The sequence below is a fragment of the Nuphar pumila genome, chromosome 7 (genome assembly GCF_984573655.1).
Source record: "Nuphar pumila chromosome 7, dmNupPumi1.hap1.1, whole genome shotgun sequence".
NCBI classification, from domain to species: domain Eukaryota; kingdom Viridiplantae; phylum Streptophyta; class Magnoliopsida; order Nymphaeales; family Nymphaeaceae; genus Nuphar; species Nuphar pumila.
Window position 1 is genome coordinate 19,106,444 of NC_143255.1, and position 12,214 is coordinate 19,118,657.

Below are 12,214 nucleotides of genomic sequence, written 5' to 3' on the forward strand. Positions count from 1 at the left end.
TAAAAAAATAATAAAATATTATTTTCTCAGGTGTGATTCATGTAGTCTTTATATGATCCAAGTATGGTTTCTCTAGATCTGTCTGGTACCATCATTTCAAATCTGGTTTGAATTTGGTTTCACCTTAGTATGAACCAAACCATACAGATTGACACCCCTACTTACCATTCTTTTAAAACTTGGATGGCTCTCAAAAAAAATTGTGAGACCTATGGAAGCTATTCATGATATGTTCTGGTTGCCGTTTGAAAGCAGTTTTGACGCTATACCACAGCTGCATCTTACCAGATCCAATCATGTTTTTTTTTTATCTTAATTCCTCGTTTTCCTTTTGTCTTAACCTATTCACAGGGATTCTTCAACTTGCCCTTCTTCGTGTCCCTTTGTATACTATTTTGAATAGAAAATTGCACAAAAATAGTGTGTCTTGTGTCCTTTTACCGGTGTCCCTTGTGACATAGGTATTAACTGTACAACTCAAGGGCCATTTGTTGCCTTGACCTCTACGGTTTTATAGTCCTAATCATAGTGACAAACGTTTTTATAAGCAATTTCTCGTTTTTAAAAAAAACTCGTGAGAAATTGAAAACAATCCATAAATCTTGCATTTTTTTGGCAAAATCTTGGCAATAAAAAAACTAATTAAAAAATATATAAAAATAATTTTTTTATAAAAACTATTAATAAAAATATTAAAAAATAAAAATACGTGATTTTTTTCACGATAAATAGTCATTTAAAACATAAATATCCCGTTTAAATCATGGTATTTATGTTTTTTCATAAAATCTTGCGATATTTTGTAAATCCCATGAGAAATTGCCATCTTAAACTTTCAGGCAATTTCTCACGAGTTTTTCATAAATCTCGCGATATTTGTCATACTGGTCCTAATCCTGGCTTCACTAGCTAATCGGATCTTTACTTGTATTCGGATATCAGTTGGATTCAAATTGGCTTTAGACTCTAATAAAGAAAACTATATGCAAAATCTGAATCCGGTTATTATTAGGATGTTCGTTGGGTGAAATCTGATTAAAATGATTCAAATTCATTCTAATATCCGACCCTAAGTCCAAACCAAACCATTGGCATTCTTCAAGAAGAAATGTAAACGGTTTAAATTTGGGTTGAGGTATTAGCTAAACAAGTTTGCATTCGAAAGGAGAAAAACTCATACTGAATCTTATTTATTTATTTGTTTATTTATTACATGTAATCAAATTTGGATATCCATCAAACCTAAACATCCCTCGGATTTAATTGCAAAATTTTAAGATTATATTAAAATTTGATTATAATCGAATATTGTTTTGGCTGAGTGAGTCCGACTAGGAGTCAGATTCGGTTGGATATCGGATAAAAATCCGATTCGTTGACATCCTACACCAAAGGGAGACCATCTTTTATATGGCGCCAGCGAGTCGGCGCGTGCGAGCATGTCATTTTCCGGCAAACAGGGAAGGTTCTCGGGGTAAGTGTCCGACGTATTCTCCGGAGACCTTTCTTTCTCTCCTTACTATACTTTTCGGGAACCGCTCTTCGGCGTCGTTTTATCGCCTCCACTCGGGATTCCCTAGCGTTTGGTTCCGGCCGTCCGGTCGGCGAATCTCCGGCGACGGTGGGGCGGGATCTGTACGGCGAGTTTCAGCTTTCTGGCCGGCTTCGGAGTTGTCCGTCCGGCGTCGGTGGGTCGAGTTTGACGGCTGGGCCCCTCTCTGGAGTGTGTTGGCCTTCTGGCTCGTTGGCTGAGCTTTCGGACGGCCGGAGAGTGGCTGGAGAGAGTTCCTTTCGCGGTCGTCTGCTCGGAGTTCCGGCGACGTTGTCCCGCAGCGCCGCTTGTTGACTTGTAGTTGGCCGGAGAGAGAGAGAGTGAGAGCTTGGTTGCGGTCGGTGTTCGCCGGAAAAGTGAATCCCAGGGGACGGGAGCCGGTGAAGTGGGGGAAGGGGGAGAGGAATGAGACTGAGCAGCGAGTATTTTGGTTGATGACGACGGCCGGAGAGTGAATTTCCAGTCGCGCGAGGACTCCCGGTAATCGGGGTGGAGGAATTCGTCGTCTCCTCGGTCGGTTGAGAGAGAGAGAGAGAGAGAGAGAGAGAGAGAGAGAGAGAGAGAGAGAGAGAGAGAGAGAGAGAGAGAGGTGGTTCCCCTGTAAGTAAAACGACATTAGCTCAGGTTAAACGGCAGGAAGTTGCGTTCCAGTTTTGAATCGAACGCACGAGAATTCGTGGAATTCCTCATCTATCTGTTAGAGTTCTCGCTTTTACGAGAGAAAATTTTGTGGCCGAAGATTTCCGTTCGCTGATTTCAATTCTCTGAGTTCGAGTTAAACTTTCCGGCAACGGTGGTGGGAGAAATTTCATGTTGTTGCGCGAAGTAGAGGGTGAAGAACGATTTTTCAGGGAATTTCCAAATATTTTTTTGTTATTGAGAGGGGAAGAATCGGTCTGGCAGCGGGATGGCCGTAGTTGATGCCAACGTTGGTGGGAAAATGCTCGTTTGATGCGTTCCCCACGGATCCTCCAGCGGACGATTTGCGAGCTTTTGAGATGAAGGCTCCCGCAGCCGGTGGGGTTCCTGCCAATTCCGGCGAAGGTGAGTTCCCTGAGAATTTGGGGTTTTCCCGTTTGTGCCCAATTAAAAGGTTCACACTAATAATCGCTGTTCGGACCCATTTTTTCTTCTTCTTGGGGTTGCGAATCGATGGTGTTTCTTCAATTTGATGCAGAAGCATCGTAAATCGTTGAATTCTGATTTTTGAATCCTTTTTTTGGATTTCTATTTAAAGAGAATTTATGGACAACAAATTGCATTAAATTTTCCTTTTTGTGAGCTTCTTTTGCATTTAAGTGCCTTCCCTTTGAATTTTACTTCCTCTCAATCCTGAGTTTCTTTTAGAACCAAAAAAGAACTATAAAAGCTGAAAAGCTGGGTGTTTATGAAGGTGGAGTCAAGAAATTAAGTTGTTGTCTATCTATATATAATTTGATCATGCATGAAGATCTTTAGGTAGAATAGGGGAAAAAATAACAGTAATTTGGAGGCATGATGGGTGCATGGCTGAATCCTATCTGGGGCTATCCCCAGCATAGTTTGGGTTTTCTGCATGTTCTGCTGCTTATTGAATTTACAGAGTTGTGTAATAAATTGCACTATTAAATCGCATGATAGTCTTAGGATTTACAAAAATCCATTGTTTCCAATTTGTTCCAATTTTCTGTTTGCGGCTAGCTTTATCCTCACCATAAATGTGAGCAAATCTTTGAAATTTTTTGAACTCTTATTTTCGCATAGGAGTGGAGCATGTCCTTACTATCTGTGACAAATGTGATTGGGAACTTGTTTCACATAATTCCAGTGCTGTAATTAAGGTTTTGTTGTGTCTCATCTAATATGAATTTAGGGAGACATCTCAATATCCTAATTATAATTTAGGACTTGATGTACACATGCTGCAGGTGAAGTGGTTTCTTGAGATTTTTTTTTTTGGTAAAATTTCATGAGAGTTATACATGATTTATCAAAATTGATCTTGCTGGTCGAACTGTCTTAGTATTTAAACCAATGCATTTACCAATATGCTTGAGCTTAGGTGGTGTAAATTAGCTGCATTTGGCCAGTTTGAGAGTTTTTGTAGCAGTTCAACTGCACAAATATGAGACTGATAATAAATTACATGCTTGTTAATAATATAGTTGATGGTTTGGTATACTTTTGTTAGCAAATATGGGAAAGGCAAGTATAAATAAATAATAAAATCAGTGTTTGTGTGCACGTATAGACATATATTTTTTAAAACAATACACTTTTAGATATTGAATTGTTATTGTGTTTTGGCATGTCGGATTTGACCTGTGTTTCCGTATACTATGTAGACATTGTATTGTTTTATTTCATCATTCTGTATCTTTTATTCTGGTTGCAGGAGAACGGAAAACTATCAATTCAGAGCTATGGCATGCATGTGCTGGACCACTTGTTTCATTGCCACCAGTTGGCTGCCTTGTAGTTTACTTCCCACAAGGTCACAGTGAACAGGTGTGCATTTTGACTTTGATTAAGTGCAGCCTTTTGTGCTTTTGTTACCTGTGGAATTGAGCCTGAAACAGGCTTTGGATGTTGTAATTCTAGGTTGCGGCCTCAATGCAAAAGGCAAGTGATGGGCACATCCCAAATTATCCCAACCTTCCTTCAAAACTGATTTGCATGTTGCACAATGTCACCCTCCATGTATGGTAGTTTTCAAATATCTTCTGTTCCTTGTTACTGTCTCCTCTGCTTGATGCGTGGATTGGATGCTTGTTGCTTAGCAGAGTTCTATTTGATATTCAGGCTGATGCAGAAACAGACGAGGTTTATGCTCAGATGACTCTTCAGCCTGTAAATAAGGTTGTGCTTGGTGTGCTACTTGCTACTGTAATATTTTCTGTTTATCTGATTGTATGAGACTCTTCAGCCTGTAAATCAGGTTGTCCATATTGTGCTACTGGCTACTCTAATATTTTTTCTTTATCTGTTTGTATATTCTGGTTCTTTTTGTTATCTATTATCCTCTTGAACCTTATTTTGGATGTGTCTTATCTTTGTGAACACCAAATTAATGCTTTGGTTCTTCTGGTACTGCAGTTTGACAATGAAGCATTGCTAGCATCTGATCTTGGTCTGAAGCAAAGTAGGCAGCCAACAGAGTTCTTCTGCAAAACACTTACAGCAAGCGATACAAGCACACATGGTGGATTTTCTGTACCCCGGCGTGCAGCTGAAAAAATCTTCCCTCCTTTGGTATGTGCTTGTCTTTCTCTATGCTCATCTGGCGCATGATGTTTTTTTTTGGGTTTCTTGCTTGTACTTATAGTAACATGGTTGTTTAGGACTTCTCAATGCAACCACCAGCTCGAGAGCTAGTAGCCAGAGACTTGCATGATGTTTCATGGACATTTCGGCATGTTTATCGCGGTATATGGCCATTTTGCACTTCTAATTTGTTATTGCGACTTCTAGGCTGTCATAATCATGGTTGTTTGTGATATCTGACCACCCAGATATCTGCAAGAACACAGTCAGTACGACATTGTCCGTGTTATTTGGCAATTAGTTACTGATTCGTCCTGGAGTCCTGGACAAAGTTGATGTGCCAGATCAGTTGCAGGCTCACTGTTGTTCTTGTATGTTGCGCTTTTACTGATGGGATACATGTAGACATATTTTTCCAGGTCAACCAAAGCGGCACCTACTCACAACAGGTTGGAGTGTGTTTGTCAATGCAAAGAGGCTTGTTGCAGGTGATTCTGCAATATTTATAAGGTATTTTTTTTGGAAGATCTTGAGTGCAAGTATTCATGTTACCTTTGCTTTTTAGTCTTCATCTTCTTTGTGGATCCTGAGCTCAAAAGTTATTAGCTTTTACATAATTACCTTTTTTTTCTTTCTCAAACAGAGATGAGAAATCACAGCTTTTATTGGGGATAAGACATGCTAATCGGCAGCAACCTGCTATTTCCTCATCAGTCCTATCGAGTGACAGTATGCATATAGGAATTCTCGCTGCTGCTGCACATGCTGCTGCAAACCATAGTCCCTTCACCGTATTTTATAATCCAAGGTAAATTAGACAGACACATAATTCTTACTCGTTTCCTAGTACCCACGAATAAATTTCTTTAATCTGGTGTTGCCATCCATGGGTATGCATGGTTTTACAGAGCAAGCCCCTCAGAGTTTGTTATCCCCTTCTCCAAATATCATAAAGCTGTATATGGAACACAGATTTCTCTTGGCATGCGATTCAGAATGATGTTTGAAACTGAGGAATCTGGTGTGCGGAGATATATGGGTACGATCACAGGCATCAGTGACATAGATCCTATAAGATGGAAGAATTCACATTGGCGCAACCTTCAGGTTTTCTTTTGTTATCAAGTTCATTAGTTTGGTTTTAATATATCTACATTGTCCTATAGCCATTCTGTTATTTATATGCTTGAGCAGGTTGGATGGGATGAATCTACTGGTGGCGAGCGGCAGAACCGGGTTTCTCTTTGGGATATAGAACCAGTTATAACTCCATTTTATTTATGCCCTCCACCACTTTTTAGACCGAAATGCTTCAGACAACCAGGAATGCCAGGTACGTCTTTTGGAAACCAAAGTTGAAAGTATGCCAAACTGGGTCAAGTCTGGTTGGGCCCCAGAGTCCTGGGCTAACCTTCTTACTTGAAGTGTGTTTTACTAGTTTGCAATCAGATATTTTCCCCCTATATAACTGCTATTAGGTTCAAGTTCAGTTTTATCTTAAAGCCACAAAAGGGCCATCGGTTCGCTTGTTGTTGATACTTCAGCCATTATATTCCGAACAACATTCTTGTTAGTTATGATTAGTTGCCATCTGTCTTTTCTTCATAATTTTTGGTTTACAATTGTAGAATTTCTATCTGTTTGTTAATTGTAGTACCACCACTTGCTGTCTATTATTGTCATCATCCTCACCCTTGTCATTATCATTGTTGTTATCACTGATGATGCTAGTAAATCATTCTTTGTTCTCCGAATTGCTTTATCTTCTGTTTAGACTGAGTTGGAGATCAATCCCTTGAACGACCAATCACCAGGTCCTATCTGTGAGTCCATTGATCTGTGAATCCTGGATTTGCTTTCACACATCTGATCTACTGATGCTGCTGAGGTGTTAAACATGTCTTAAAGATACTGCCATATTTGTTCTGAATTGCTGAGCCTATCATCTTGATACTGCTCAAAACTCCAGCCCTCATTAAAATTTTGTAGCTGAAAACTGGTTGATGATCTCTTTTAACTTTGAGTTCATATGCTTTGAGGCCCGATGTTAACTGTTATTGACCAGGAGTTGTTAATGTTCTGCAGATGAAGAGTTAGAGATAGAGAATGCCTTCAAAAGAGCAATGCCTTGGCTCACAGATGGGATTGGCATCAAGGATGCTCAAAACCCTATACAACAAGGTATGAGTTTAGTCCAGTGGATGAACATGCAGCAGAAGCTGCAGAACCCACAATTTCTTGGTTCAGTAACTCAAGCTGACTACTTCCCTTCTATCACAACATCATCACTGCATAAAGTTGGGATCGATGACCCATCAAGGCAATTGGGTTTCCAGGGCCATGCCCTACCCTCACCTAACCTACAGTTTGGACTGCCCAACTTGCAGCAGCAAACCCAACAACTTGATCACCTTCAGCAGCAAGATAGGACTCTGGCTAATCCTTACCTAAAGCCAGACTTTATTGATCAACAGCAGCAACAACAACAACAACAACCACTGCCACCTCTTCAATCCTTTGTTAATCAGCCATCAGCACAGGCTCAACTACAAAACCAACTGCTGCAGCAGAGCCTCATCCAGTCTAAGCTCCAACAGCATCAACTGCTTGGACAAAACCAGCAGCTCCAGCAGCAATTCCTTCTTCCCATTCAGAACTCCGTCCAACCTTCTCTTTTACAGCAAGGCTTGCAATCTCAGACGCAGGTATCTGAACAACAGTTACCATTAACTTCAAATCAACTTCAACTGCAGCTGTTGCAGAAATTTCAGCAGCAACAACAACAACAACATCAATTACAAGTAAGTACAAATTTGCTGCCTCAGCAGATACAGCCACCACAAGCACAGCTTCCGAACCAGCTAACTTCTCCAGCACAACAGCAACAGCAGCAGCAACAACAACAACACCGTCAACATCAACAGCATCATATGAACCCTTTGTTGCATCAGATTGATGTTGTTTTGCATAATCAATCACAGCAGAAACCACTACAACAAGAGGTTCAGTTGGTTAGTCCACCTCCAAAGTTGTTGCCTATCTCATCCAGCCAGCTACAAGCTCCAGCCAAGGGGTCACTGCCTGCACGGGCTCGTTCAGCGTTTACAGATGGTGATTCACGATCAAGCTCAATGTCACCTTCCGCTAATAACTGTTCTGCCTCTTCGAACTTCATTAACAGAGCACAACAGTGTTCTGTCAGGGCAGATGATCCCAAACCAGCTGTGAACAGCAGTTTAGTTCAAGAACCTCAGCATCTAAAGCCTAATGTGCAGATAAAGCATGAGTTACATTCCACAAAGGAAATTGATCAAGCATCTTCCCTATTATCATTGAGGAATAATACCGCTGATCACTTGGATGCAATTTCTTGTACACCGTTTAGCTTAGAAGGTGGCCAACAGAATTTCCATATGCCTTCTTTTCAGCTGTCTTCAACTCTTTTCAGAGACAATAATCAAGACGGTGACATTCAGATTGACCCTCGAAATAATCTCCTCTTTGGTGTCAACATTGATGAGCCTTTGCTGACCGGCTTGGAGACAGATAGTCTGTTCTCTAATGGATTTGGTTCGGGGAAGGACATTCAAAATATTATCTCTGGTTATAGTACTCCAAGAGATATTGAGCCTGAATTATCTACATCAGCAATGTGTTCTCAGTCCTTTGGTGTTCAAGACATGTCCTTTAAGCCTGGATGTTCAAATGGCACTGCCGTTAATGAAGCCAGCTTTATTAACAAAAGCTCACGCCCTCAGACGTTGCAGCGTGTGCGGACATTTACCAAGGTATGTTTCTACTGCATGCTGCAAGTTTCACAGAAAGCCTCAGAATGTTGCTTGAGCGTAGAAGAAAGTTTCTTGGGTGTGGTGGAATGTCAACTATATATGCCCATATTCATTCCTCTGTCACTTTGTATGAGAAGAACATCAGCATGGTTTTGACTTTTGAGAAATTCATATGGCTGCCTTTGATTTGTATGCACTCTTGATGTATTTGAATCTTCAATCTTCTCTGCTTCTGCGACCTGACACCTTTTTTAAAGACCCAACAATCTTATTTTGCATTATCTAGCAAACTTTTGAGTGGTTTTGACTGAACCATCTACCAAATATTTGATCAGCCTGTGTTCCCTGTGTAGCTATTGCTACCAAGTAGTATTAGACATGGTGTGACGAGGTCACAAGTCAGAATTTTTGCCCAATATTTGACCAGAACATAGTCAATGTCTGCGACATCTTCTGTTTGCTACATTGTTGTAATTCAGGGAAACTTCCAAAAATAACTTGAAACACCGACAACTTTTACAAGTTGGAACAAATGGTGGTCTCCAATGAGCATCCGTTTGGTTATTATATTGGAGGAGTTTTGCCCATTTCTTATTCATCTTTACTGTATGTAGTGGTCTCAGTCTACCCAACCAAGTTCAAGTTGTCAGTCGCTGATATGATTCTTCTCTTTTTTGAATGAAAATATGATTCTTACTACTGTTAGTGCCAATCATGTCTTGTTTTAGCTGTACCATGCAACTTTGATTTTTATTTTCTTGCCTGTTTTCTTTCCTTCCAGAGAGTGTTTTAGCTTTGTTTGGTTGTGAAACTTTTTAAGAGGTGTTGTTTAGACCTGGACTTCGAGAATTTCATGACAGAAGATTTCTGTTAACCATGTGGACTAAAACCTTCCTTTACAGGTGTACAAGCGGGGTTCAGTGGGGAGGTCAATCGATGTCGCACGTTACAAGGGATATGATGAGCTTCGTCATGACCTTGCCTGCAGGTTTGGAATTCAAGGGCAGCTTGAGGTTCCACAAACTAGTTGCTGGAAGCTGGTCTATGTTGACCATGAAAATGACGTTTTGCTCGTGGGAGATGACCCTTGGGAGTAAGTTTCTTGTTGAATTATTGTCCCATCTTCCTTTATTCCCATCTATAGATCCACCCACGTGTTCATGACTCTTCAATTAATTAGATGACCACATAGGTCCTGGAATAAAAATATGGTTGTACACCCCTGGTTACAGACCCATGCATTTGTGGCCCTCAGATGCAGGTTCTCTCTCATCTGTGCCCATTGGACTGTCTCTTTACTTCATGGCATTTTTTGCAATGCCACAGCCACTGTTGCAGCAACTCGAATCTATCTGCGTGAATATTGGCATGTTCAGGTGCATAGATCACCTGAGAAGATCAAGCTGCAGATTGTTGAATATTTCTTTGGTTTTCTTCAGGGAGTTTGTGAGCTGTGTTCAGAGCATCAAAATACTTTCATCCGCTGAAGTCCAGCAGATGAGTCTTGATGGTGATCTGGGGAACATGCAGATACCAAATCAGCCGTGTAGCGGATCACAGGATAATGTAAATATGCAGTGAGGCTACTGCGAGGATAACTCAGGCAATCACTCCTTAGCTTCATTTGACCAATAGTGCAGGGCTACAATGGCGTCACCATGGCGATGTTTGGCTTTTGCTTGCCCATGGTTGGAGATGGTGGGCATTAGCCTGTATTCGTCGAATGAGCATTACCATGCCCTTACAGTCTACCCCAACAGCAGATCTGCTGGTTGCTGTTAGTGTGGGTTCATTGTCGCACAGGCTTGTGCTAAGACAGACAAGCAGGGAAGATAGTCCCACAAAGGTAGGCGATTTCCCTCTCTGCCAACCGGGTGAGCTACTGTATGGTAGAAATTTTTTTTTGAAGCTCACAAGAGCGGAAGTATCCATCTTTGCTCTTATTTTTCTGTTTTTCTCTTATGTTCTTCAAATGGTTGTCACAATTCTCAACTTTAATGGTGTATATAAGAAAATGTTAAACCTACGACAGAATATGATTGGGCTTCTTGCCTTCATGGCGCAGGTTTTCGGAGTGCCTGCACTGTGAATTATATATATATATATATATATATATATATATATATATATATATATATATATATATATAGAGAGAGAGAGAGAGAGAGAGTAATGCGCTGGTTCTGCCCCAATTTCTCCTTCTACCCAATTAGGCCCTTTTGAAAATCGTAGTTTTTTGTGTTTTTTCTCACATAACACCATGTGATCTATAGTTTTGTTTAGTGGGAATGGCTTTTGGATCACCCGAATCTGACCTGTATATGGGTTTTTTTGGTGATCCAAAATCAATGGCTATGAAGGTATCAGTTTTTCCCGGCTCATAAAAATATATTTTTTAGTCAAAAAAACATGATCGAAGAGTTGATTCTCACTAAATCAAGCATGTTAAACACATCTAACGGTTTAGATCTATCATAAAATGCTTCAAACTATGGGGTTTAACGGTGCAGAATGAGTGTATATATATATATATATATATATATATATATATATATATATATATATATAGGCCCAATTTCTCTTTCTGCCCCATAGGTTTTAAGTGTTTTATAATAAATCTGAACTGTTAGATATGTTTAGCATGTTCAATTCAGTGGGAATCGACTCTTGGACCATGTTTTTTAAACGAAAAAGTTATTTTTGTGAGCTAGAAAAAACTGGTCCTTCGTAGCCATTAATTTTGGATAACTAAAAAAACCTGTATACAGGTAAAATTCTGGCAATTCAAAAGCTGGTTCCCACTGAACAAAACCTATATATCACATCTATGGTGTTGGACTTAAGAAAAAAAAACGTAAAACTACGATTTTTGAAGGGGCCTAACTAGACTTAATGAAAAAGGGGGCTTAAGGAATACATTACTCTCTCTCTCTCTCTCTCTCTCTCTATATATATATATATATATATATATATATATATATATATCACTTTCTTTATTTATTAACCTTAGGTCGCCATGCTTTGCGAACCACTTGTGGTATATATATATATATATATATATATATATATATATATATATATATATATATATGAGTAGGTAAAGTGATGTGTGAAATATTATCCGCCACCAGAAAGAATGAATATTAATTATACTTCACTCTATATGATTCAACTTTGAACCACTTATCACAATAATCCTTTAGTAGGTTACTCTCATACAAAATGAATGTAATCACATATTTGTAAGAAATCTCGCTAACCTGCCACCCTTCGCAAGAGCATAAGCATCTCTGAATATCAACACTATAATTGTGAGATCAGTCGCGGGCTTTGTACCATTGTTAGAGGTAATTCACTCATTCTACATGTATTTATTGTGCATTTTTCTTCAATTTTTCTAGCTTTTCTTTTAGCTTCGGCACCACAATGCCTATCATATGATACCTCGTAATCTTTTTTTTCTCAAACTGTTTCATCAACATGAGATGAAGCTTTTCAATGTGTGGAATTAGGGGCTTATCACATATGACGAGAATCCATAAATTGAAGCTCTCTACTATATTACATGTTAACCAGTCATATCTTTTTGCTTGAAAGTAACAATTAGCCCAACGTTTCGGATTCATGTCAG

General features: G+C 39.6%; 1 protein-coding gene across 1 annotated transcript; it reads left to right on the forward strand.

The window, feature by feature from the left end:
- The first annotated feature begins 1,433 nt into the window (after positions 1-1,433).
- LOC149831387 (auxin response factor 16-like) lies at positions 1,434-10,609 on the forward strand. Its single transcript, XM_090012044.1, has 13 exons — positions 1,434-2,596; positions 3,927-4,039; positions 4,133-4,231; positions 4,334-4,390; positions 4,628-4,783; positions 4,873-4,957; positions 5,215-5,305; positions 5,439-5,603; positions 5,704-5,902; positions 5,990-6,128; positions 6,881-8,583; positions 9,486-9,676; positions 10,023-10,609. The coding sequence occupies exons 1-13, from the start codon at positions 2,473-2,475 to the stop codon at positions 10,162-10,164; spliced, it is 3,264 nt and encodes a 1,087-aa protein (XP_089868170.1). The 5' UTR covers positions 1,434-2,472; the 3' UTR covers positions 10,165-10,609.
- Positions 10,610-12,214: the final 1,605 nt, after the last annotated feature.

Coding starts and splice junctions, on each gene's coding strand:
- LOC149831387 (XM_090012044.1), top strand. CDS start 2,473: ATGCCAACGTTGGTGGGAAAATGCTCGTTTGATGCGTTCCCCACGGAT. Junction 4,232..4,333: donor TGCACAATGTCACCCTCCAT/GTATGGTAGTTT, acceptor TTTGATATTCAG/GCTGATGCAGAAACAGACGA. Junction 4,391..4,627: donor CTCTTCAGCCTGTAAATAAG/GTTGTGCTTGGT, acceptor CTGGTACTGCAG/TTTGACAATGAAGCATTGCT.